General features: G+C 43.1%; 1 protein-coding gene across 1 annotated transcript in view; it reads right to left on the bottom strand.

Annotated features, from left to right (window-relative positions):
* Positions 1-26,923, bottom strand: part of OTOL1 (otolin 1) — a 101,633-nt gene that overhangs the window by 72,465 nt on the left and 2,245 nt on the right. Inside the window, exons 2-4 of the mRNA XM_068233311.1 lie at positions 18,326-19,181; positions 15,311-15,400; positions 4,373-4,512 (exon numbers count right to left, since the gene is read on the bottom strand). Of these exons, the coding sequence (XP_068089412.1) occupies positions 4,373-4,512; positions 15,311-15,400; positions 18,326-19,181 (1,086 nt within the window). The remainder of the gene's footprint in view (positions 1-4,372; positions 4,513-15,310; positions 15,401-18,325; positions 19,182-26,923) is intronic.

Below are 26,923 nucleotides of genomic sequence, written 5' to 3'. Positions count from 1 at the left end.
TAACTTTTTCTCCTGCGTTTTCTCCCAGTTGATATTTTGAAACATGTTAATAAAATGCCTTTTAAACCCCCAGCAATCAAGAAAATGCTCAACATAATTTTGATAGTACTTTTTTTTACCTTCCTTTTGGTACTTTTTCAGTTGCAGAGTGTTGAAAAGTTATTTAAAATAGAAGATTAAAAAAAATTATCTCTTAGGAGAAAACTCAGGAGAAAAGTTAATTGTATAAGGGCCTTTGCATGTTATTTGCTAGAGAGGGAAGTTAAAAGCAGTTAACAGTGCCTTTTTCACATTTGCTGTCCCTAATTCACCTTAATAGAGGCTTGAGTAGTTACATATTCCACTGTTTTGTATGTGTCATTTGATAAATCTTTCCCAATGAGTATAAATTATCCCCACATTCACGTCCACAAACTGAATCCCATCTAATATAGAATTTCAATATACTCGGTTTAGAATTCTAGAATTATTAAAGTAACCACAGACCTAAGTGACTATATATGGCCTTAATGTACAGACATGCACAGATGATTAACCAGAGGCTTCCCTCATCTGAGGTAAGTATCGAACGTTGGCCATTTTTTCCATACAGGTACAGTTTATTAACTTATTCAATCAATGTTTCCCCAAATATCAGATGACTAGGAAAGTCCACTGCAGCCTGCAGACAAGAGATGCTCAATGTCTGACTCACCGGCAGCTTAATATTTCATTTAGTGTTAGAAAGATTAGATGAATGGTACCCATACATGGTACAATAAAAATCTTTGATTTTCCCGTTTATTATTATTATTATTCATTGGATTTATATAGCGCCAACATATTACGCAGCGCTGTTTATGCGACTAAAACGATTTAATCTAATGAAAGTCAAAATAATTCTTTACCAAGTTTTTTCAATAAAATCTGATCGGACATATTGGAAAAATCTTTATATGCGATCTAAAGGAATAATCAAACAAAATTATCTAATCGAAAAAAAAATTAAAAAATTGTGCCATGTATGGACAACATTATGCTGGGTACACAGTATGAGATTTTCTGGCCGATTTACTGTCAGATCGATTACTTCCAACATGTTTGATTTGCTTTCTGATTTCTGTGCACTTTGATAGGAAATCGATCGGAAAATGCTCGGAAATCGATCGGAAAGCAAATCGAACATGTTAGAAATAATCGATCTGACAGTAAATCGGCCAGAAAATCTCATAGTGTGTACCCAGCATTACTATTGTCAAATAAATGTGCTTATTATTATTACTAGCTAATATTTATACAAGCCACTGTGGAGGTGCCTCTGCCATATAGGGTGCACCCTGTGTACACACATGGGAAATCTGCACATGCATTAAGCAAGTCCAGTCTTCCCACCAGATGTCATACTTGTTTGTAAGTTAACCTCTTGACAACTATGCTATGCTATGCTATACAATGATAGGCTATCGGCAAAATTCATTCAACATATGCTCTAGTGAGGGACCCATCATATTTCTGCAGAGCAGCAGAGGCACCCAACACATGTGGGAGGATAACATATTTACTCATGCATTTGTTATTATTATTATTAATTTAGAAATAGACTTAAGGTGGCACTGGCCACACACTATACAATTAAAGGATCCAATTTTACACCAATTTGATAAATACAATCGGTTGTACCGAAAAATCTAAAGGTGTCTTTTTCATTCATTCAAGAGATAGGAATGAATTTCCTATTTTTATTTAATAAAAGGAGATCGGGAGCTTTGGATTTTTCTGATCAATGTATATGAAAATTGAATGGTATAGGGAAGATTGACAATTTCTTGATGTACAGACCCAAGCAATTTTTTCAATCTTTTTTATCATAGTTGAGAAACTGAACACGTGTGGTGCATTGGTCAGATTTTTTAATTGTTACAATCAGTCGGATAAAGTGAGTGCGATTCTTGAATTGAAAAGATATTGAAAAAATTGTATGGTGTGTGGCCACCTTTAATCGGTGTTAATGTTATTTTAGCAGAATTTAGCAGGAGTTCTATGCCATGACAGCAAAAAAATGCACTATCAAAGAATAAGTAAGTCTAAAAGAATAAGTCATAAATGAAGGAAAGGAAAGACATTTTTTCTTTACTGTGATTATAAAAAAAAGGTCATTAAAACAGAAACCAGTGACTGCGATTCAAAGTGTGTATGGTACTTATATACTATTCTACAGTACAAGCAAATGGGATTGGTTTTAACAATCCATAATATTCTAAACACTGTGACTTATAGTTTTATTTTGTAATGAATGTCAATGTCACCAGGGGGACTGTCGGCCCCAGCACTCGCAGGGCTTGTGATGTATTCATATCCTCCCAGTCCTGCGGTCAAGGTCTGAATGTTCTTATTGAACAGAGTGCTCAGACTTGCCAGTCACGGAGAGTGTTTGGTGAAATAAAGATATTTCAACTGCTGGAGCAGTATTGCCAATTATACTTTGCAATTGTGATATCTCAGCTGTTCACAAAATGCTAATCAGCCCAGCACATACATGCAAAGTTTCTTTCTACTGACATTATAAAACAAATCCAAAAACAAGATAGGCAGGGAGCAAGTGTCACTATTATTTCTTACCTGATCCCTTTGCTTTTTATCATGGATATAGTTCTTGAAAGGCACATTGGAACATCCATGATGAACTTTACTAAGAAGATATCTATTTAATTGCTTTCGTCATACTTGTTGAGCCAATGGAATGGGGAGGGTGCTGTAGCCTAGCTCCGGGGATTGGGCATGGCTTTTCAAAGTGATACTGATGATGAAGATGTAATCTGAGCAAATGCAAATGCATTGACTCCTGTTCTGTTATGCACTAGGCTGCTTTCTACAAGTGCCAGAACAGTGTACTGCCAGAAAACAATTAGCAGACAAAAGGTACAAAAATAGTAGGGAATGGACAGGAATTTCACAATAGCAGCATTTAAAGCGACTTGAACTGGAAAAACACTTTAGAGATAATTGCATGCATAGTACAAATGATAAATAGACCTTTTCTGGAATCCCATAGTCTTATTTTTTTTTTTATTTAAGTGCTGAATTTCTAAGACTGAACTCTAAACAGCAGTCTTGTCAGTGTGACATTAAATCTGCTTCATTCAGCTGAAAAACTAAAGAAATAATAACCAGTCAGCAGCAGTGTTCTGTTTACTTTTCTGGGGAGCCATGGCTGCATACGACTGCTGTTCGACTTGCCCTATAAACCCTTGCAGTTTTTAAATCTAAATAATAGTAGAACACATACAAGTTCTCAGTAGGACTAGTACTATATGTGTCTATGTTTATCTAATCCTTTAACTGGTCTCTTCAAGTATTCTTTGAAGGACAACTATCAAAAACATGGCTTTTTTTAAAAGTGGGATGGTATTAGCTTGTCTAGGTGTTCCTAAGTACTTCTGTAAATCTACCCTGCTTATCTTTTTTCCTTTCATGTTATAAAAGCGAATGCAAAAGCTCCCTTTTATTTACTGATGGCATGCATCTGAGCAATGGACCAGCTCATTAGTATAGGAGTTCCTGTAATATCCTTCTCCTTACACCTGTTAATCCCAAGTGTCTACTTTAGCTAGTCAGACCTGCAAAAGCCATAAACGTCAGCTTACTGCAGCTGCTGGTTGCCTGTTACTTCCCTCAGAGATGTGTACTTATCATTTCACTAAGTAAACTGCAGTGCCAAGTTAACATCCCAGGATTCAAGGGACAGCTGCATCTGATGTCACTCAGAGGAGGAAACACTGAGACCATGTGCTGAGCAGAAAGAAAGTTATGTCTCCTCAAAAATAAAACAGTATCTTATATTAATTTTTGCTCTAAAAGATGTGCTGGGGCTGATTTTCAGGGGATGTCTTATATTTCTATCCGGAAATGTCTCTCACCAGAACATTTCCTGTTCCTTTGTACCGTGATGTTCCTGAATTTAAGGGTATGTTACTGTACTGATCAGGCACCTGCCCTGTCAATCCTGCACACACCTAATAACCTTGCTGTGTGCTGGGATGACAGGATTGGTGCCCAATCCTCACTGCATCGCTGTGTTTTCGCTTGCTGACTGCCTCTTCCTCCTCTTTAACTTCCGCTAGGGCTTATTTTCAGGGTAGGGTTTATATTTCAAGCATGCTCAAAATTTCAGCTAGGGCTTATTTTCAGGGTAGGTCTTATTTTCAGGGAAAGAGCGTATTTACTAAATTAGTATACATTGCTTGCTATTAATTGTGTGGTAAACCTGATACTGAAGACAGGGCTGGATTTGTACTTTTTGGTGCCCAAGGTCAACTGCAACCAACTGCCCCCTGACCAACAGTATCTTAAAGGGGTTCTGTGGGGGGGGTTGAAAATAAAAACAGACACTTACCTGGGGCTTCTATCAACCCCCTGTAGCACCAATGTCCCACGCCGTCCACTTGAGATCCGTCGTTCTTCGCTGCTGGCCCCAGTTTAGCGTGGCATGCCATCCAACAGCGGCTGCGCGGCCGCCGCCGCGCCTGCTTGCTCCTGTGCGTGTCATCGGAAGCTTACTGTGCAGTACAAGAAAACTTTGTACTGCGCCTTCGCAGTAAGCTTCCAATGACACGAGCGGGAGCGCGCATTATTCGTCTTGTTAGACAAATAATTGCCCAGTAAATAACTCAACAAAGAATTTCCCCATAACAACCGCACCATAAGAGGTAGATATAATGAAAATAAGCTTTATTGTATCAAATAGGTAACACAAATGTTAAAAACAATTGCAACACCAAGCAGTTGTCCAGCAGAAGCCGCAGTTGGCGGCGAATCGCGAAGGCTCCTTTCCAGGGCACACCGCGCTTCCTCACCACTCCATTACTTGGTAAGCTCTTCATGCACGGCAACTTTGTCTCACTCCACGTTACATGGTTTAGCTGGCGCCGTCCAGCCTCTTGATTTCACTACTATCACGCTGTTTCTATGGGAATCCTTCCCTCTCCCTCTTTTGGCACTTTATTTCCTTTCATGCATGCCTCAATATGTACATGTACATGACATGTATATAGGCGGGCATCCTCCTTATTTGATAGCACGAGCACCTTTTGCTTACCCCTATCAATGGCACTTTATTATCAGTATTGATTAGAGTGTGGCTTTTTTTGGAAGTTAGTAGGTTATTTAAATTATCACAGTACTAATTGATATGGTGTAATACCCTGGAATACACGTTTTAATAGTTTTTATCATTTGTGTTACCTATTTGATACAATAAAGCTAATTTTCATTATACCTACTTCTTGTGGTGCGGTTGTTATGGGGAAATTCTTTGTTGAGTTGTTTCAGTGCATGTTATAATTCCCCTTCTGCACACGTCTTATATAATGTGGTACTGATAAGCTTATTATTATAGACTGTTGTTCAACTCATCAGTTTAGTAGCAAATAATTGCCTGGTGCCAGCGGTGGGGAACGGTGGATCAGAGCAGGACGGCGTGGGACATTATGATAGAAGCCCCAGGTAAGCAAATACCTGCCCCCCCTCGCAGTATAGGTAGCCAGATCAGTGGCGTCCCTACCATTGGGTGCAGGGGGGCGTGACGCCTGGGTGACTGACACTCAAAGGGGTGTCGCCACGACCCCCGATGGTAGGGGAAGAGCAGCACTAGAAGGAGGGGTAGGGGACAGCGGCAGGGAGGGGGGAAAGATCCCCTCCCTCCCTCACCTGGGTCCCCTCCTTCTGGCTCTATTCCCCGCTGCCCGCCCCGTACCCCCAGGTGTTGAACTCCCCGCACAGCAGGGCTACGGGAGGATGGCTGCCAAAGCCCTGCACTGGACACTATTTGTGTCTCCAGTACAGGGCTTCGGGCGCCATCTTCCCATAGCCCTGCTCTTTGCCTGTCAGCTGCAGGAGGATCGTCGGGGAGCTGCGCGTCAGAGACCGGCCAGGTGAGTGAATTTTTTTTTTACAGGTTTATTTTCTGGTGAATGCTGCCCACATAAAGATTATATTCTGGTGAATGTTCCCCACATAGCGATTATTTTCTAGTGAATGCTGCCTACATAGCGAATATTTTCTGGTGAATGCTGCCCACATAACGATTATTTTCTGGTGAATGGTCCCCACATAGCGATTATTTTCTGGTGAATGCTGCCCACATAACGATTATTTTCTGGTGAATGCTGCGCACATAACGATTATTTTCTGGTGAATGCTGCCCACGTAACGATTATTTTCTGGTGAATGCTGCCCACATATGCGATTATTTTCTGGTGAATGCTCCCCACATAATGATTATTTTCTGGTGAATGCTGCCCACATAATGATTATTTTCTGGTGTATGCTCCCCACATAGCGATTATTTTCTGGTGAATGCTGCCCACATAACGATTATTTTCTGGTGAATGCTGCCCACATTATGATTATTTTTTGGTGAATGCTGCCCACATCACGATTATTTTCTGGTAATTGCTCCCCACATTGTGATTATTTTCTGGTGATTGTTGCCCAGATAACGATTATTTTCTGTGGTGGTGTCTTATAATAACCAGCACCGGGTGTCAAATGCCCTATGTATGTGCGCCACTGAGCCAGATGCTTCGCCCATCCCCTCCCCCATCAGTAGGCAGATGCTTCTCCCACTCCCTATAGGTAGCCAGATGTCTCTCTCCGCTCCCTCCCTACCTATAGGTAGCCAGATGCCACTCCCTCCAGGCAGGTAGCTAGATGCCTTTCCTCCCTTCCTCCCTCTAGCTAGATGCCTCTCTCCCCTCCCTCATAGTTGCCAGGTACCTCCCCCTCTCTCCTCCAACCATGTAGCCAGATGCCTCTCTCCCCCCTCCCTCCAGACAGGTAGCCAGATGCATCTCCCCCTCCCTCCAGCCAGGTAGCCAGATGCTTCTGCCCCCTCCCTAAAGCCAGGCAGACACGGATCTAGAAGGGTGCAGGCATGGCACATGCCCCAGGTGACCTCCCTCTTTAAACATCACGGGGGTGCAGTGCTGCTGACAGCATTCCTGAGTCTAAGGGAGTAACAATCATCCAGCAGCCTGGCCGTCTCAGTCTTCGTCATATATCTACATTAGAGGCTATTGAGAGGTGAGCTCCAAACTTTTCCCACTCTCCCTAACACAGATCATGTCTCAGTCCCCTGAGATAGTGGCAGATGCTCCTGGTCTGGAGGTTACAAGGTCTCCTTTTAATTCTCCTCTCTGGCATTCACACATTTCTCAGTCTTATCTCAGTGTGATGTTTACTTACTTTTATTTATGACACTCTCTGCACTTTAACCATTATCCTGCTGGCATCTCTGTGGCCAGTTTTAACAAGGTCTATCTTGTACAGTGTACCTCAATAGTTAAAATTCATTATATTTCTAGTTCAGTATCTATCTACTGATATTTAAAAGGTTGTCAGGCTTTTATTATGTTATCATCACTGCAAATGTTTCATTGCTTTCATTCAAATGAGAGTGGTGGCTTCCATATTTATTTCCTTTTAAACAATATCAGTTGCATGGAAATCATGCTGATCTTTCTGGTCCTGAAACAAACATGCAGCTAATCTTAGCAGATGTGTTATAGACCTTTGATCTGCATGTTTGTTCAGGGTCTATGGCTAAGGCAGGGAACACACTTGCCTTTCAGTTTTCAGCTCGTGTTTTTCTGCATACCAAGTGTGTTTCTATGCAGACAAACATGTGCGTTTTTTTTCCACAACAGCTAATGTAATTGATACAGAAAACTGACAAAATGAGCAGAATTATCATGCAGAATGTCAGTTTTTTTTCTGTGCAATAAAAACACATTAAGTGGGAACTAGCCCTTTGATTAACATGAGTTCTTCTGTGCAGAAAACGCATATGAAAACAGTCAAGTATGTTCCCTGCCTTAAAGGGAACCTGAAGTGAGTACAAATATTTAAAATAAACACATGACGTAGCTGCAAATGAAGATTACATACTAACCTCACCATCAGTTTCTCTCATAGGCTCACCATTTTCTTCTTACATTGATCCCTTCAAGTTCTGACAATATTTTGTCAGAACTGAAATATACCAGTTGCTGTCAGTTATATATCAGCAGCTGTCAGTTACAACTGAATGTGCAAGGTAATGTCCATGTTTCCCTATGGCTCAAGTGGCAATATTACAGTTTAACAGTGTGTTGACCAGCAAGCTGTTAGGGGGTAATGGCCATTTTTAAAATGGAGGACTGAGAAATCCATTGATCACAATGGACAAATGGAATGCAGGAGAGGAGAAAGAGATTAAGTAGTAGACTACACAGGAGGTAAGTATGACCCGTGTATGGTTATTTTGACTTTTTATTTTCAGTTCACGTTCTCTTTAAAGTACTCGAGGCAGAGGATCAAGGATAGGCTAATTTATTTCATAGTGACTGTTACATTCTGGTATTTGTGTGTGCGCATGTGTTCTTTGTGCATGATGGGGTTAGCCTGTCCAAAAAGGTTAGACATGATGCTGTTGATTGTAGGTGTAGGTGTGTGAGTGTGTCTGTGTATGTGCGTGGGGGGTGGTGCAATTTTAGTATTTGCCACGGGCGCTGTCTTACCGAGATACTCGTCACTGAAGCCAGGTAGCCAGATGTCTCTCTCCCTCCCTTTCTCCAGCCAGATGCCATTTTCCCCTCCCTCCAGCCAGATGCCTCTCTTCCCTCCAGCTAGGTAGCCAGATGGCTCTCTACCCCCTCCCTCTAGCTAGTTAGCCAAATGATTCTCTCCCCCCTCCCCACTGCAGCACCAGTCACTTGTTACTCACTTCTCCGCTCGCTTCTGGTGCCAAAGCTTCCTCTTCCACTCCATCAGAAGCTGCTGTACATCTGTCACTCCTGCCAGCGTCTCTCTCACATGTGACTCGCTGGCACGTTACCAGCAAGTCACATGATAGGAAACACTGGCTGGAGAGACAAATGCCCAGTGGCAGCTGATGGAGAAAGAGCAGAAGAGGATGTTTCATCACTCGGGGTTGAGCATTCCTCTAATGCCCAAGTCTGTCCAGTCACTGAGGTTTGCAACTAAGTGAAAACTGTAATGCAGGGCAGCCATGGACGGACCGGGTTTGCTTTGTTTGCACAGCACTACTTGTTTACTGCCCCTCAGCCGCCCTTAGTTGGGTTTTTTATCTACGCCCTAGGCTACAGCCTTGGTGGCCTTACCAGAAATCCAGCCCTGACCAAAGATAAACGTCTTCTACTGTCAAAGAACTTTTCTGAAGGTGCAATGGACCAGCACAGTCTGTAATGTCACATTTCACATAAAACACAGCTTTACCTCTGCTGATGAATTATTTCAATGCTAAAAAAAACTGACTCAAAGTAAAGCGGAGATTTTTGCTCTGATTTTTAATATGAAAAGTGGGGACACATTTACACAGGTACTAAATAATACATAAACATTATTTGTACATCTTAGTTTTAGAACACTTAGTTCTAAAAAAAAATCATAAAAGTTTTATTGCGTTTATAGTTTGAGAGGATTGTTGATCATACTTCTTTCATTGTAGTCATCAGGAGATTTGTAGTTTACACTGAGTCAGGTAAATTTCCAGGTTTTAGGTGTTTCTCTGCGCCTACCGCACCGTCAAAAACAGGCCTCCAGGGAACACAGCGTTAGTACGTGGTGTTCCCCATCTGGCCACCACCATGCAGGAAGTGATGCACACTTGCGGTCACTTCCTGCTTCGGGGTATGCGGAAGTGCACGGAAGCGTATTGTCAAAATATGGTTCCGCACGTGTGCCGCAATGTCACGTCGTCAACTGTTTAAAAAAAAAACATATTGCCATAGACTAACATGACTTCCAGGCTGATGCAGATTGACACAGGTCACTGCAGAAGACACTTTAGATCGGGCACTTCCGGCGCAATGTACCGCAACGTGGGGAGTGTGAACTCCTCCATAGGGATACATAAGGTTGTGGTAGCAGTGCGGCAATTTTTCTGCACCGCACCGCACCAGTGTGAAAGGGCCCTCAGAAATTAACACAATTAAGGCCCCTTGCGTGCGATTCCGTTTTTTTTATTTTGATCTGATTTTTTTATCCCGATTAAAAAACGTAGCAGCATGCAGTACTTTTTTTATTGGATTTAAGAAGCACAGTGCAGAAAGTGGCAGTTGGGTGTGCTGCCCCACCTCCCACTGTGAAGGCAAAAACAGGAAGCTAATGGAAAGATAGATTCAGCTAATTACACCAGATGTATTGATCCTTTTAAATTACCACATTACTGTATTAAATGGAATTCTTTTAATATTTCCCCGGAGTTAATAATGTGCGCTTTAAGTACCACTGAAAAAGATAATGGTCTTTAAAGCTTTTGTTTAGAAAAAAAAAATGTTCCCAGTTCTACAAATGAAATTAGGCTTGTGTGATTATAGTGCTGCTGTGTCCTCTAACACCCTCACGTGTTGCCGAAGAGGCTTTGTTATCCTGCACAGCACTCATTGGAGATAATAGTAGTGGCCTCGTTTATTCAAGAACAACATTCTGTATTTAGTGTAAGGCCAGTACAAAATATTAACAATGCTTACTAAAGGGTTCCTCATTTCCCGTTAATATGTATATAAAACAGCGTGATAAATGCTTTTTCATCCCATTCCGGGCCAACAAAGAACCAATTAACTGTACTCTTCCATGTAGGCTAAGCATGGCTGGCATCACTACTGTGTTTGAAGTGCTTGAGCTGACGCGATGAGTGACGCACTCTCTGGTGACAGGAAGCTCTTCCCATTACTAGCAGAAATGATAAACTAAACAGTGTACTTACTGATGCCACAATAAGCAACATCACAGCACAGCCAAACAGATGCATGTGATGATGTGATTCTTACTTGTTTGATCAGATGATCTTTAGAGATAGGCTTATCTTGCTTTTCTACTCCAGAAGGAATTATCACGTAAAAGCATGCAGGCATGTCACAGTACCGTTTCGTGTGCAGCTCTGCAGTTGTACTTTATGAATATCTGACATTTGAGAACATGACATATGAAAAGACTACTCTAGCTTTGAATTAGAAAGCTCTGTGCATGTATTCACTATTTACCTATTGTGCAATTATAAGCACAGTTTAGTGCATCGGCAAAGGCATTTCAAAAACAGCAGGTCTCATAGCTAATAGGGAAATGCTGATTGTCATAAAGAAAAAAAAAAAGCCATAATTTCAGAGCTGCCTATTTTATGATGATGACTCATACCCTGTAGGAGAACATGAATGTTCATCATAGCTTGAGCTAAATAAACGGCCAATATGTTAGTGCCAAATCAATTCCAGAAGCAGCAAGTTTTATCTAACAAAACATGGACCATATGGTGGTCATGTGACGGTTTCTACTATTTATATCACGTTATTTTCATCATGGTCATTAGAGAAAAAGTAATTTTGTGTAAATTCATTTTTAGTGTAAGAATGTTCTGTTACGCTAGTTTTCAGAGGTTTTTTTTTCTTAATTATGTTAACATTTCATGAGAAAAGAAGCCACTGTTTGTTTGTTTTTCCAGCTGGGCACTGCTGTGATCAGAATAGTCACACCAGCCCTTTCCCTTGCAATCACCTGTGTACTCTGGCCATGGCAACTACTGGCCAATCAGAAGCTTTGTTTATGCTTGATTAGAGGATTCTACTTTTATGAGGACATCGACAACAATTTGCTCAATCAATACTGCTTGTGGAGGGTCTTGAAGCAAGGTCCCAGTACAATTGTGCTGACCTCACCAGCCCAAATAGCGGTCTGGGGTGGCAATGCATAGGAGAACTCATGGAGAAGCATGTGATCAGTTTGACTGGCTGATAGATTTGTGAGGCTCTGATTTGCTGGTTAGTATCATGTTTTAAACCAGGAAGTCATCACAGCAAATCAGAACCTTACAAATCTAAATCTAGCTGATTAAACTGATCACATGCTTCTCCATGAGTTCTCTTAACCACTGCTATCCCTACGAGCAGCATTACAATGAGTAAGGGGTTGTCCAATGCTTTGCAATGCACGATTCTGTGCTTGGCTTTAGAGGTTCTGTGAGATGCCAGTCATCCATCACAGGACAGCCCTAACTTTTTATCATGCCCCATTGTCCCTGGTTTAACCCAGTTTTTAATCCTTTTCTGCCTCATACTCATAGTTGGTCTCAGGGTTTCTTAAAGGCAAGAAAACCTAACTCCTAATTATTACTTTTAGAACTGAACTTTTTGCGTAAAAAACAACAACATTGGGCCTGAATTTTGAATTGGGCAAAATATTGCAATGATCAGAGATTCACTGTAAAAAAAAATAAAAAAATGGGCACATGCCTGCTTACATGCACATGCACATCTCACAGTGGCAGACTGAAACTTCATTGTGTAACTCCCGGTAATCACTGCTCCTCTAGCTATAGGGCTGCAGTGTTCACTAGACAAATAGCTGGCAATGCTGCTGCTGGGGCATGTTAAAACACTCCGGGATACTTTATGCAGGTTAATAAATTATCAATTTGTAAGACATATTGGCCCATACGCAATTCACTTTTTCTCCTGAGTTATCTCCTAGGAGATCATTTTCATCTTCTCTTTAAAATAACTTTTTTATAATGTTACAATTGAAAAAGTACCTAAAAATTGTTGAAAAGGTACTATCAAAATTATTTTTAATAATTTTCTTGCTTGCTGGTGGTTTAACCAGCATTTTTGACCAGGTGTGAAAATATCAGCTAGGAGAAAACTCCTTAAAAAAGTGAATTGCATATGGGCCATTATACTGAAAAAGTAGCACAGTGGCGTAGTGGTTAGCACTCTCGCCTTGCAGCGCTGGGTCCCTGGTTTAAATCCCAGCCAGGTGAATATCTGCAAGGAGTTTGTATGTTCACCCCATGTCTGTGCGGGTTTCCCCCGGGTACTCTGGTTTCCTCCCACATCCCAAAAACATACAGATAAGTTAATTGGCTTCCCCTTAAATTGGCCCTAGACTACAATACATACACTCCACAATACATATGTACATAGACATAGGACTATGGTAGGGACTAGATTGTGAGCTCCTCCCAGGGACAGTTAGTGACAAGACAATATACTCTGTGAGCGCTGCGTAATATCTCAGCGCTATATAAATATTAATATAATTTTATAATGTTAAAATACATTTAAAGGGACTCCGAGCTCTGGATAAAAACAAAATTGGCACTCACCTGGGGCTTTCTGCAGCCCACCGTAGGTCGGGAGGTCCCACGGCGTCCATCTGACCCTTCTCCCTGGGCCTGTCCAGAAATGGCTGCCCGGCGGCTCCCGGCAACACTGGGCCCGAGTGTCGGGCTCCTTCTTCCTTAAACGTCACGGCTGTCGTTATCACGCCGGCCGCCTCACGTCATCACGGTGGCCGGTGTGACAGTACTGCGCATGCGCGTTTTAATCGCCCATGTGCAGTACTGTCATGCCGGCCGACGTGATGACGCGAGGCGGCCGGCATGGTGACGACAGCCGTGACATTTAAGGAAGAGGAGCCCGACACTCGGGCCCAGTGTCGCCGGGAGCCGCCGGGCAGCCATTTCTGGACAGACCCAAGGAGAAGAGCCAGATGGACGCCGTGGGACCTCCCGACCTACGGTGAGCTGCAGAAAGCCCCAGGTGAGTGCCAATTTCGTTCTTATTTAGAGCTCGGTGTCCCTTTAAATAAAACAATGTGCACCCCTTATTAACCCCTTAGCCATCATGCAGACTGGAATTGCCCCCAGAGATGGAGCCAGGGAGTGTAGGGCTTTGTCCCTAACCAGCACCAGCTACCATGCAAGTTGTCCACACACACACACACACACACAGACACACACACACACACACACACACACACACACACACACACACACTGATACAAGTTATAATATTATACAAACTCGCCCAATACTTTCCCCCAACATGAACTGATAAACCAAGCCTCATCCATGCACATTTGGTACTACAGTTTTTTATGAGATCTGATCTGACATTTGCTGGATCAAGTTGGCAAGGTAATGAATAGTCTTGTTGTTCAAAATTGGCACCACGTGGTTCAGAACCCGAACACATGCATTCATCATTTCAGCACTGGACAGTAGGCCAGGGTGCATTTCATTCAACTCCGATACTTCCTCCTTTCAGCCACCACGTGGTGCTGAATTAAACACCAAGATTAGTAATGAACAATCAAAGCTAGGTGTTACCAATCCAGTATAAGTAATTAGTGATTTTGAAAATCATGGACAATGAATACATTGCTTTTTGAAGAATTTTTCTATTTGCACAAAAATGAAAAACAGCAATTACTCTTCTAATTAGCCCTCATGTATTGTGTTTTACTGGTCCTTTTTTAGTTTGTATGGTCAAAACTAGTGAGGAGCAAATTTCCTACAATCTGCTCAGTCCGCTGTTCATCATAGCAGTGGCAGCATGAAAACTAACCAACGAGAATCTTATAATCAAAGATGTGAATCATTCGGATGTATATTAATCGGTTTAATGGTACAAAGGCTGCTAAAGTTTGCAGTGATGTGTCATTTCATTTGTCACAGACCTTCAGTGATCATAGGATATCTGGCGTGCTCAAACTATTGGAGGGGCATAGCAATAGGGGGTGCAGAGGTTGCAACCGCACCGAGGCCCTTGGGCCAGAGGGGCACTGAGGGGCCCTTCCTCAACCTCAGTATTAGCTCTTTATTGGTCCTGTGCTGATACTAATCACTTCTACTGATGTTTTAAATAGTAGTAATCATTAACAAACTGCCTCCCATCCCCTTCTTGCATCTCTGACACTGTGGCAGCCCTTGGCAGGTTTTGGTGCGCCATAACAATTGTTATGTGTAGTGTTTGGGGGGGCCAATGTAAAACTTGCCCCGGGGCCCATAGATCCATAGTTACGCCACTGAGCTATAGCCAGTAACTTTGCAACTCTGGCAGTAGCTGGAAGACTGTGACAATGCCCGTTTTGTAAGATGAGCTCAAACATTCTGAAGTCAAAGGTTAGAAAACTGGAATGGAAAATAGTGTGACCTCTCATTGATTTTGACCACGGCACAATTAGTAATGGAAGCAATTACATTCAATACTATTGCTGTATGTACTGCATACTTTTTGTATGGATATTTGCTTGTTGGTTGCTCCACACTCTTTAAATAGAGATCAGTGTGGCCACCTTTTTCTAACTTGCCATCACTTATTTCCTTTTTGTAACCCACTTAGCACCAGACTTATTGTTTTTGCATAATTGATGCCAGAGGTAGTTCTGTAAGTGTTGATGTCCCATGATTCTCATGCACAGCAATCTCCAGAGGTTCCTCAGAATGATGTAAACATGTATAACATCCGTTAAACAGTTGGTCTGCATATGAAAATACCTCAATGATGTGAGAAGTCCCGGTAAAATTGCCACATTGGTTTCAGTTAGACAAAAAGGCTTCAGTAACTCAGACAAATACTTTTTACAACTGTGATGATAAGAAAGGCATATTCAGATAGGCAACATTTCAACCTACATTGAGTTCCGCTATGTTGAATTAAGGACAGAAATTGGAGGTTGCAGCGCACACAGGCTTACCAAAACGGCACCGCGGAAGACTAGAAAAACTTACACTGGTCTGATTTCTGCTGAGACATACAGAGGAGAGAGTCAGAATTTAATGTCAACAGTATGAATCCATGAATGTATCCAGTCTTGTGGCAACAGCTTGTACTAGTCAGGATTTATGGCGTATGCATATGTATGCCGCTGGCGGGTTGGGCACAGGGTGAGACGAATGACAGCTCACCCTGCTGCTGCTAAAATTCCCAGCAGCATTAAATACTATTCCCCATCTGAGTCATAGCAACTTGGAGGGAGAAGAAATTGGGGGTCCAGCAATCACCAGAACACCGAATTACCCTTGTGTGGAGTGTGCACTATAGCATCGGTGCTATAGCAATGCCCAGCTCAGACGCTAAGCACTGAACACCTAAACAACCTGCTTCGGATTTATGATAAGGTAAAATTAGTGTTTAGCATAAATATGCAGCTGCATGCAATTGTGTTAGCATAGACAGTATCTCAACAGAATGTTTCCAGCACCTTGTGGAAGCCTTATCATAGAGTACTGATGCAGTTTTGAAGACAAAAGGAGGATATTCTAGGTTTAAAGGAGTCATCAATCATATAGTGCTACTGCCCGTACTACTTACCTGGGGCTTCCTCCAGCCCCTGGCGTCCGCTATATCTGTTGCAGCATCTCTGCTCTCTGCTGCTGGCTCCTGGTACCCGACGGTAAGCTGTCAGTGACCTCCACATGATCCAGAGCATACTGCGCAGGCGCAGAACCACTGTAGTACACTCCGCGCAGTACACCCCGGACTATGTGGAGGTGATTGACCACAGTGCAGGTGCAGTAGAGCACCACTGGAGACCGGGAGCCAGCAGCTGAGAGCGGGGATACAACAAGGGACATAGCTGCTGCCAGGGGCTGAAGGAAGCCCGGGTAAGTAGTCAGGGGATGACTCTTTTAAGTACAATGTTTCTGTTACAGTTCTCTGTGAGTGCATTGTCCATGCTATTGGGAAGCCCAAGGAACCTCTTCATCATCATAGCGTTCATTGTGGCAAATTAAATTCAACCAGTATTGGAGCCACAACTATCACTACCAATTAAGAGTTAAAAATATGTAAATCTGCATTCAACCAGGAAGTGGAAGTAAATAAAAGCCCCATGCTGCTCATAAGTTAGCTGACAGATGATTAACATAGTAAGGGATCTCTAAGTAATGCTGTGGACGTGGATTTTATAGATATATAGTAAAACCCCCATTATCCGGCACCAATGGGAATTGGCTGATGCCAGATAAGTGCAGTTTCTGGTTGCTAGAGAGTCATTGGTAAAACTAGGCCAAGCTAGAAAACTGTACTATACCCACACTATATTGTTACCCTAAACTCTGTATTTGTATCTGTAAATACAGGAATTCAAAACAAATTAAGATAAAGGACAGACTAAGGCTTCTTGCACACCAAGACGTTGCATTAGGTGGCACGTTAAGGTCGCATAACGTGCACCTAACACAACGTATGGTGCTGCAAGAGCCGACGGTAGAGTGAGCCGCGTTAGGCGGCTCGAGTCCTATAATGTCTCCCAGAGTGGCGCTGATTGGCCAGCGGGACCACGTGATGCGGAGCGAGACACTCCGCATCACGTGGTCCCGCCGGCCAATCAGCGCCCGCCAGTGCAGTGAATATTAAGTAGCCATGTGCGCGGCTACTGTAGCTGGCTCTCCCCGCCTCCTCTCCACCCCCCACTGCGCATGTGCAAACAGTCTAACGCGGCTATAGCCGCTCCAACGCCGTAGCATGCTGCACTTTGCACAGAACGTGCAGCGTTACATGTAACGCAACGTGGGCTGTGTGAACAGCCCACTTGTGTTACATTGCTGTGCGTTGGGGGAGCGTTACAGGCGCACTAACGTGCGCCTGTAACGTCTTGGTGTGTAAGCAGCCTTAATGTAACAGAGGTTTACTGAGTTCTGGATAATGGGGTGTCACTGTAGATAGATAGATAGATAGATAGATAGATAGATAGATAGATAGATAGATAGATAGATAGATACAGTAATTAGTGTTTATCTTGAACACCCCAAAAAGTCTCATGAAATAATTTTATAAAAATAATAGCTTTAATGTATTTATAAAAATGCTGAACCAAGCAGCAATGCCATTTAGAAAGAAAAATTCATTATACACTCAATGTAACATAATTACTATCAATAATAATTACAAGTCATCCGATATATGCTATGCATAATTTACATTCCTTCATTACATCATCATGTGTATATCTATTTACAGATACACTGGTAAAAGCATTATCCAAAAATGACAACATTATTTCCCTTAAAGTTGTCTGAAAGCCAGCATTTCTACTTCATTCTAGAAGATTCCTCACAGCTTGAAAGCTACGTACTATCCCAGAATTTTTTTTTTATCAGAACATCACTGAAATGGTTAAACAAAGCACTTTATCCTGCTATTCAGCTCCAAATCCGCATCCAAACTGGAGATAACAATATCTTTGTTTACATTCCAATGTTGTTACAATGTGTGTAAACACAGTGTAACAAGTTAAAAGGAACTCAGACACACACACAGTTCAGAATAGCTCATTAAAAGATGTTAATATATAATAAAAAGCACGATAAACTACACTTTGGAAACTTGTAATTTGTAAACAGACAATATTACTTATGCACAAAAGCAAATATGATAACTGTATGAGTAATATAAAGTAGGAAAACACATTTTTATTGAATGTTATGTCGGAGTTTCAGACCACTTTAATAGCATAACTGAGATTTGAAAAGTGCAGATACATGTGTTTGTCGGGTGAAGGAAAGCACTAATCTTCAAGTGAGTACAGGATGAAACCAGTGAAGGTAGAGTCAGTTTCGTCAGAAATGAATTCATTCTGGACACCACTGATGACCTGCAGCCAAACCTCATCATCTTCATGAAGGTGAAGCAGAAGAGATCCAGAATTACAGCCAGGCTGGCTGCTACGTGTCTGTGCTGACACTTTACCATTGTGAACTAAGCCGATAACTAGAGATGAATATGGTGGGCTTAAGTGGTATGAAAAAAAGTAGACTCCTTCAATAGTGGCCAGAAATACACCTGTGTGTACATCATAGGCTTTATTTTCATTCACAAAAACTCTATCAAATCTCATTGGCTGCCCAGGAAATAACATATTCCTGCTTCCTTTGACAGCGACTGAAAATGCAATGTTATCGTGTTCGGCTTTTGATCCTTTTTGTCCTTTTTCTCCCTTCCTTCCTGGAATGCCAGCTGGTCCACGTAATCCTTGTGGTCCCATAGCTCCAGTCGGCCCTTGATCCCCTTTGGTTCCAACAGGGCCTCTTTGCCCCATAGGTCCTATAATTCCAGCTTCTCCAGGGGTTCCTGGTATACCATCTGTTCCTTTGGAGCCTTTTTCCCCAGGGTCTCCCTTGAGTCCTATTTCTCCTTTCATACCTTTCTCCCCTGCTTCACCTTTATCACCTTGTATTCCTCTGGTTCCATCATTACCAGGAATTCCTTTATCCCCTTTGTCACCCTTTTCAAAATAGGCATTTAATCCTGGTTCACCCTTCATTCCAGCTGGGCCTATGTCCCCTTTGTCCCCTTTGTTTCCTGCTACTCCTTTGGATCCATGTTCACCCTTTGCACCTACTAAACCCTGAGGTCCAGGTTCTCCTAGAAAAAGAATACACAGTAAATAGTACACAGACACTCGAGAAAACAACTATTTGGTTACAAGAGAAAACAAAAGTAATTGCATAAGTGCAGTGCTTCCCAAACTTTAGTCAGTACTGTCCAACTAAAAAGTCCTGGTAGTATCAGAATGGAATATGAACATCAACATTTAATATTTCACCTAGAAATGTCTGCAAAAGCAATTCAGGCAGGGAACACACTTGACAGTTTTCGTATGCGTTTTCTGCACAGAAAAAACTGAGAACTCATGTTAATCAATGTGCTAGTGCACACTTAGGCCCGGTTCAAATTAGAGTTCGCTATCCGGATTTTCCGGATCTGATCCGGACCGCATACTGTACAAACGGAACGTACGTTCCGCATAGCAATGTAAAGGCTATGCGGACGTTCACACGTGTCCGTTCCGTACAGTACGGAGCCGGATCGGATCCGGACTCCGGACTCTTTTCCAACATGCGCTATTTTTGGGGTCCGGCTCTCCGGCCCACGCACCCGGACCGGTGCCGGACCTGAGCCTGACAGCACCATCAGGAACACAGAAACCAATGGGGAACGGAAGGCACAGAACACACTGCCTACAAAAACCTGACGTTCTACCCCACTTCCTATGCATATCCAAGCGGCCATTTCGGATGGGGACACATGGGCCAAGCATGTCTGGAGTGGAGCAGCAGTGACAGACGTGCTGGAGCTGTTTGGCAGTATGTCGGGAGGTGGAGGTGAGGCCTACAGCGGAGGAACCTGATTCTACAGGTGCACCAGGTGCACCTTCTGCTGACCCCAACATTTTTTTTTTTAAATTTCGCTATTTTTTGCCCACGGATCCGGATGGCAGCCAGCCTGATGCATGCCTGATACAAACGGACCGGATCCAGATCAGAACCGTACGGTTCTGATCAGGATCAGGTCAGGATCCGATCAGGATCCGGTCCGTTTACTTGCCAAAACGCAAGTGTGAACGGGGCCTTACTGTGTTGTTCGCACGCAGAAAAAAAAACTGACATTCTGCATGATGACTCTGCACATTTTGGCAGTTTTCTCTATCAATTACATCAGCTGCTGTGAAAAAACGCGCGCGTTTTCCTGCATGGAAACACACTTGGTGTGCAGAAAAAGTATGCAGAAAAACGCGCGCGGAAAACTGAAAGTCAAGTGTGTTCCCTGCCTCAAGCACTATTTTTAGGAGTTGTGTATTTTACCATAGTTCTGAAGGTGTGGAAAATACTGTAATTAGAAGGGTTTATTGATGTTGTCAATAGATAGATATTCCCTCATTTCTTGTCACTGGGAGCCCCATTGAGCTTTGTTGCTTTAGTATAGAAGCACTACCAGAGAAAGCTTCCAGACCAGTGGGCGCTCAATCACTATTGCCTTTCTGCCTCCTTTGTGCCTTAGCTGCCTCATGCCTACCTCCAGATATTCAACACCTGAGAGGACTCTTTCTTCCCAGAGAGAGACCATCACCTACACTGCAGTCATCACTTATATTACTCTCCTCTGTGAGTCTGTTTAACTTACCAGCTTCTACCTGCCAGTGAGGACATCTAGGGAAGGCATAAGAGGCATGGTAATGGCATGTAAGCAGTATCAGCAAGTGAATCTTGTATGTTGAAAGGTTGTGGCTGGTTAACCTTACCATGTTTCACCTGCATTGTAGGTGCTTACCACATCCCATACCTGCAGCAACCAACATCAAGACAACTCACGGTCAAGGCTAAGAACAAACAAAAAGAACACTCTGAAACTGGCAGAAAGTCAGCCTGTCTCAGTGCCACTTGCGGCTGGCAGCTATAAGGAGGAGATCATAATCTCTTGACCGGAAGAAACTAAGGCTGTCTCCTCCGGGGAACGCATCGTCTATTGGCTTAAAAAAGCGACTCTTAGTCACTTTCTGTTCCCCCATAGTCCTTTGATTTAGTCACGGTAAACATTGCCTAGCAACTGCGTGATTTCTTAGCACTCCTTACAGCCGCCAGCGGCACTGAAACAGGCTGATGCTTTTCCCTTCGCTGTCAATTCCCTCCAAGGAGACCAATGGTTGCGTTCAGCTACAACGCGCCTCCCTTTCTGCATCGTGGACTCCTCGCTGAGGTCTCATGCCCGCTGCTGACTGGATAGGCCAGTCCCCGGCTGCCATCTAAGAGGGACACACGCTGATGAACTAATGAACTATGAGATACTGTAGGACATTACTACCCACTAATTCTGTCACTGATATCATATGACTAGTAGAGATGGCCCGAACGGTTTGGTGGTTCGCTTTCATGGTGAACCGCGAACTATATGCGAGTTTGACCCGCCCACTATACTACATCATTAGGGTCAACTTTGACCCTCTACATCACAGTCAGCAGACACATAGTAGCCAATCAGGCTACACTCCCTCCTGGAGCCCCCCCCCCCTTATAAAAGGTAGGCAGTGTCAGCCATTTCACTCACCTTTGTGGCTGCAGTAATTAGAGAAGTGAGAGCTTGCTGCAGAGACATAGGGAAAGCTTAGTTAGGCTCTTGTTAGGCTTGTTAGCTTGCTCCTTGCTGATACTTATTGCTAAAAAGCACCCCTCAACAGCTCTTTTGAGAGCTAATGTTGTTCTTGTGATCTATTGTGTATGTGTGTGTGTGTGTGTGTGTGTGTGTGTGTGTGTGTGTGTGTGTCCCACAGACACTTGTTGCATATACAGCCCTGTCAGTCAGTCACAGCTGGCCATTGGCCCCTTGGTAATTCTTACGGTGCCACTGCCAGGCCCAGCACATTCAGTGACTACCTGTTCATGGTACCTGTGTGTGTGACAGCTGCACATTTGTAATACCAATCCCTGCATACCTGTTCAGTGCACCTATCTACGTGACCGCACACAGTGTTATATACCAGTCACTGCACCTGTTCACGGTACCTGTGTGTGTGACAGCTGCACATTTGTAATACCAATCCCTGCATACCTGTTCAGTGCACCTACCTACGGGACCACACGCATTGTTATATACCAGTCACTGCACCTGTTCACGGTACCTGTTTGTGTGAAAGTTGCACATTGGTAATACCAATCCCTGCATACCTGTTCAGTGCACCTACCTATGTGGCTGCACGCAGTGTTATATACCAGTCACTGCACCTGTTCACTGTACCTGTGTGTGTGACAGCTGCACATTTGTAATACTAGTCACTGCATACCTGCTCACTGCACCTGTGTGACTGCACATTGTATTAGTCAAGTCAGTGCATACCTTTCACTGCATCCCCACCCCAATATGGGCAAAACAGGCAGAGGCAGGCCACCCGGCAGGTCTGTTCGAGGTCGCGCTGTCGTGATTTCGTGTGGCCCTCGACCAAAGTACAGTGTTCAGAAGAAGGCACGTGCCATCAACCCCAATATTGTCAGGACGTAGTTGACTACTTAACACAGAACACCTCATCGTTCTCAGCTTCCGCACCTAAGCGTGACATATCTTCCTCCTCCTGCTCTGGTTCTGGCACCCCACTTAACACTCAGTCGGCCACCACCACCAAAGTGCCACCATCCCAGGGCTCAGCGTTGTGGAAATTTTTATGTGTGTCTGCCTCAGATGAGAGCAATGCCATCTGTACTCTCTGCCACCAAAAATTGAGCTGTGGAAAGACCAAGACCCACATAGGGACAACTTCCTTACGAAGGTTCATGATGACAAAGCACAAACTGCAATGGGATGGCCACCTGAGGAAAAGTAACACACAAAAGCGAAGCCACACACCGCAGTGGAAGATAACAGGCCGCAATTATTTCTCAAAAAAGGTGATATCCAAACTGTACCGTGATGTTGCAAGGCAAGTGGTGTCATCTCTGGCACACAGCGTTGGGTCAAGGGTCCATCTGACCACGTGGTCTGCAAAGCACGGTCAGGCCTGCCTGAAGACTAAGTCAATCAGTCCCCACACACAGCATATCTGCCTGCATGCCGTGTGACTGCCTGCCCCAAGTCTAAGTCGGTCCCCACACAGCATCTCTGCCTGCAGGCCGCTAGACTGCTTTCTCCACCACCACCAACAGGGTCCAGGAGTCCAGGCGGATTCCTGAATTTTTAAGGTGCTGCTAGCAGTGGCCGCTAACAAAACCGATAACAATTTTTTTCTGGTGTGTGTACATTCCTGCCTAATTTTTCTGGCTGCACTGCAGCTGCAACAAAACAAAAGGCATGTACATGTGTCAATTCCCCTTCGTGATCGTTACCTTTCCGCGGTGAAGGGGCTTGCTTATCACAATGAAGCAATGACCGCCGGCTATATGAGTGTGTCGGGGGGGGGGGGGCACACCCAAGATAATAGGGTCATTGCTTCATTGTGGACAGTCCAAATTCGATCAGCTGGACACTCAGTCACTGTTGTTCTGTCATTCAGCTACCTCAGCCCGACCATATGGGCTTGACTGCACTCTCGCCATGGTGTGCACCAGTCCAGCACGGCTGTCACTACACAGACAGCTGTTTGCGGTGCGTTATACAGTGAGTTTGGTCTGTCAGTGTGAATCAGTACTCTAATTACACTTCCTGATTGATGTATACACATGTAAGATGTTTTAAAGCACTTTAGGCCCCCAATTTGGCATGCAATGTGATTTCTGCCCTTAAAACGCTGCTGTGCGTCAAATGATATCCTGATTTTTCCCCGGGACTTTTGGCGTCTATCCCACTCCTCCATGCCCCCCTCCAGGTGTTAGACCCCTTGAAACATCTTTTCCATCACTTTTGTGGCCAGCATAAACGTTTCTAGTTTTCAAAGTTCGCCTCCCCATTGAAGTCTATTGCGGTTCACGAAAGTTTGCGCGAACCGAACTTTTGCGAAGTTTGCTTTCGAGGTTCGCGAACCGAAAATCGGAGGTTCGAGCCATCTCTAATGACTAGGCATGGTGACAGTTGACTAAGGGATACCTGAACTGAGAGGAATATGGAGGCCACCATTTTTTTTCCTTGTAAAACAATACCAGTTGCCTGGCATTCCTGCTGATCTCTTTGGCCACAGTCTGATCTGCATCATGAACAAGCATGCAGCTAATCCAATCAGACATCAGTCAGAAACATTTGATATGCATTGTTTGGGGTCGGTGGCTAGAAGCATTGGAGGATCAGCAGGGCAGCAAGGCAACTGGTATTGTTTAAATACTGTAAGTATGGCAGTCTTCATATCCCGTTCAGTTCAGGTGTAATTAATGGTAGCAGTTTACTGAAAAAGAAAAAGGTGGGTTCAAATTTTTTTACTCAAGATATAGTCTACAAAAAAATAAAAAAGGGTAATTTTAGAGCAAATAAAAATACACTGAACAGGGTGTTATAATACCAAAAAAAAAACATTATGTTTAAAGAAGTTTGTTTAATTGGATACAGGTTGACTTTAAACTGGACCTGAACTCTTGCACATGACAGAAGGAAAGCATAGAGAAATGCATCCTGTATGTATTTAGAGAGTTTAGCCTCACGTATTCCCCCTAATCTGTGACTTACACAAGATGTAATTTATTCTCAGCTGTGTCAGCTGGCTGCCACAGCAGAGCAGCTCATTAGTAAACACAGGATGTTAACAATATGTCTGCTTCCATGAAAGCACAAAGTAGACACTGCAGAGTTATTGCAGGATTTGTATCAGCTGTAACAAAGAAATGTGTTTCTCTTTAAAGGTTAGTATCTTGCTGCATATCTTAACCACTTGAGGACCACAGTGGTAAACCCCCCTAAAGACCAGGCACATTTTAACTGAAATGGCCATTGCAGCTTTAAGGCCAAGCTACAGCTCAGCACACGAGTGATTTTACCCCCCCCCCCTTCCCCCACCAACAGAGCTCTCTGTTGGTGGGGTCTGATCGCCCCGAAGTTGTTGTTTTTTTAAATAAATATTTATCTGTGCGTTTTTAAACAAAATATGCTTTTTTTTATTTTGTTATTCCCCTCCCTCCCTCCCTGCATCCAGCCAATCATGCGATCGGCTGTCATAGGCTTCTGCCTATGAGAGCCGATCGCTCTCTTGTCCCGCAGGTGGACTGCCGTGTCACACGGCTATCCCCAGTACAGCACTGCTGCTGATCGCAGCGCTGTACTATGTAAATAGATGGCGATCACGCCATCTAACAGTCTCCCGAGCGGCAATAGCTGCTCTGAGACTGCAGAGGGGGCGGAGCTCCACCCCCCGAGCAGGAGATGAGCACGCAACCTGCGCGCGATCTCCTGCAAACCAGAGCCTCAGAACTTGACGTCAATCGGCGTTAGGCGGTCCTGGGGCTGCCACCGCGGCAGAGAGCAGAGAGGAAGTTCTGAGTTCAGGTCTGCTTTAATATATCTAATGCTAGGTACACACCATACAATTTTCTGGCAGATTTACCCACCAGATTGATTATTTACATCATGTCCAATCTGAATTTCGATTGATTTTTCATATTTTCCGATCGTTTTTTTAAATAATTTTTTTATCTTCTTTTTTTTTTTTTTGATCGATTTTCATAGAGCTTAAAGAAACACAATAAAAAAATAAAAAAAAAACATTTAAAAAAATCCGAAAATTCAGATCGGACGTGATGGAAATAATCGATCTGGCAGGTAAATCTGCCAGAAAATTGTATAGTGTTTACCTAGCATAAGGGGATTTAGAGGTAAACAAAGCACTGATTAGCCACCCCCTTACGACAATAAAATAATGATTGACCAAGACTTTCTATCTAATAAACATTTTTCAACGTAATTAAAATCACCTACATCACATATTGCACGTTTCGAAAACATTAAAAAAAGTACAAATATATAGTTTGTAAACATGTTTATGTCTAAATCAGATGATGCATTTTTTTCTATTTTAAGAGTATTGCTTCACCAATGTATCTGAGGACATTTGAAGACATTCCCTAAATGCAACTCTTGGGTGATGCTTTTAAGCAAATATCGGATACTTTTCACATGCATGTACCTAAAAAAAGAAAATCACTGTACACTTACAAGATAGTTATGAAATGAATAATAATTTTAAGCATTAGGTAGGCTTTACAGATACCAGCTACAGTATCTATACCTTTATCCATATTAAAGCTACAATCTTTTAGCATGGTGGTATTTTTATATCACAAGCCAGCCTGGAGCCTATTCACATGAGACTCAATGCTGCCAATGTTCCTTGACCTTGACACCGGTGAGTCTCATGTGTCCACACCTCATTCTGCCAAGGGTCACATAGTGACATCATTAGCATGAACTGGACAACACAATGAAGAGGCTCACTATTTTAACATTCCTGGAATTCTCACAAAACCTATTACAGTAACAGTAGGGCTCCTGGAAACTGAGCTCTGTTCTCTGTATGGATGGATGCTTATTTTAATTGAGAAGAACATTTATAGCAAGTTAACTACAGAAAACTTTTTATACTTGACCTTTAGGCAGGGATTTCACGTGTCCTCTTTGCATTCAGTTTCCTGTTGTCTCTGCACCACTGTATAGCCTGCAATCTACCTGTTTCATTCCGTATACCCAACAGGAATCAGCAAGGGCTCCAGTAGCTGCTCGTGCCAGATCCTTGAACATATAACTGAGCACAAGGTGAGCCACCCACATGTACAACACTAACTTACCTGCCGTAACACCAAACATTAAAGTGGATCCGAGATGAACTTTTACTCATTGCATAATTGTGTTCCTTTCCTATTGTTTATAGGGCATTCCTCAAGCCAAATACTTTTTGTTTTTGTTTAAATACTCTAATTCCCTATAAA

This window comes from Hyperolius riggenbachi, chromosome 4 (genome assembly GCF_040937935.1).
Source record: "Hyperolius riggenbachi isolate aHypRig1 chromosome 4, aHypRig1.pri, whole genome shotgun sequence".
Lineage (NCBI taxonomy): Eukaryota > Metazoa > Chordata > Amphibia > Anura > Hyperoliidae > Hyperolius > Hyperolius riggenbachi.
This window is presented reverse-complemented; position numbering and strand designations above follow the sequence as displayed.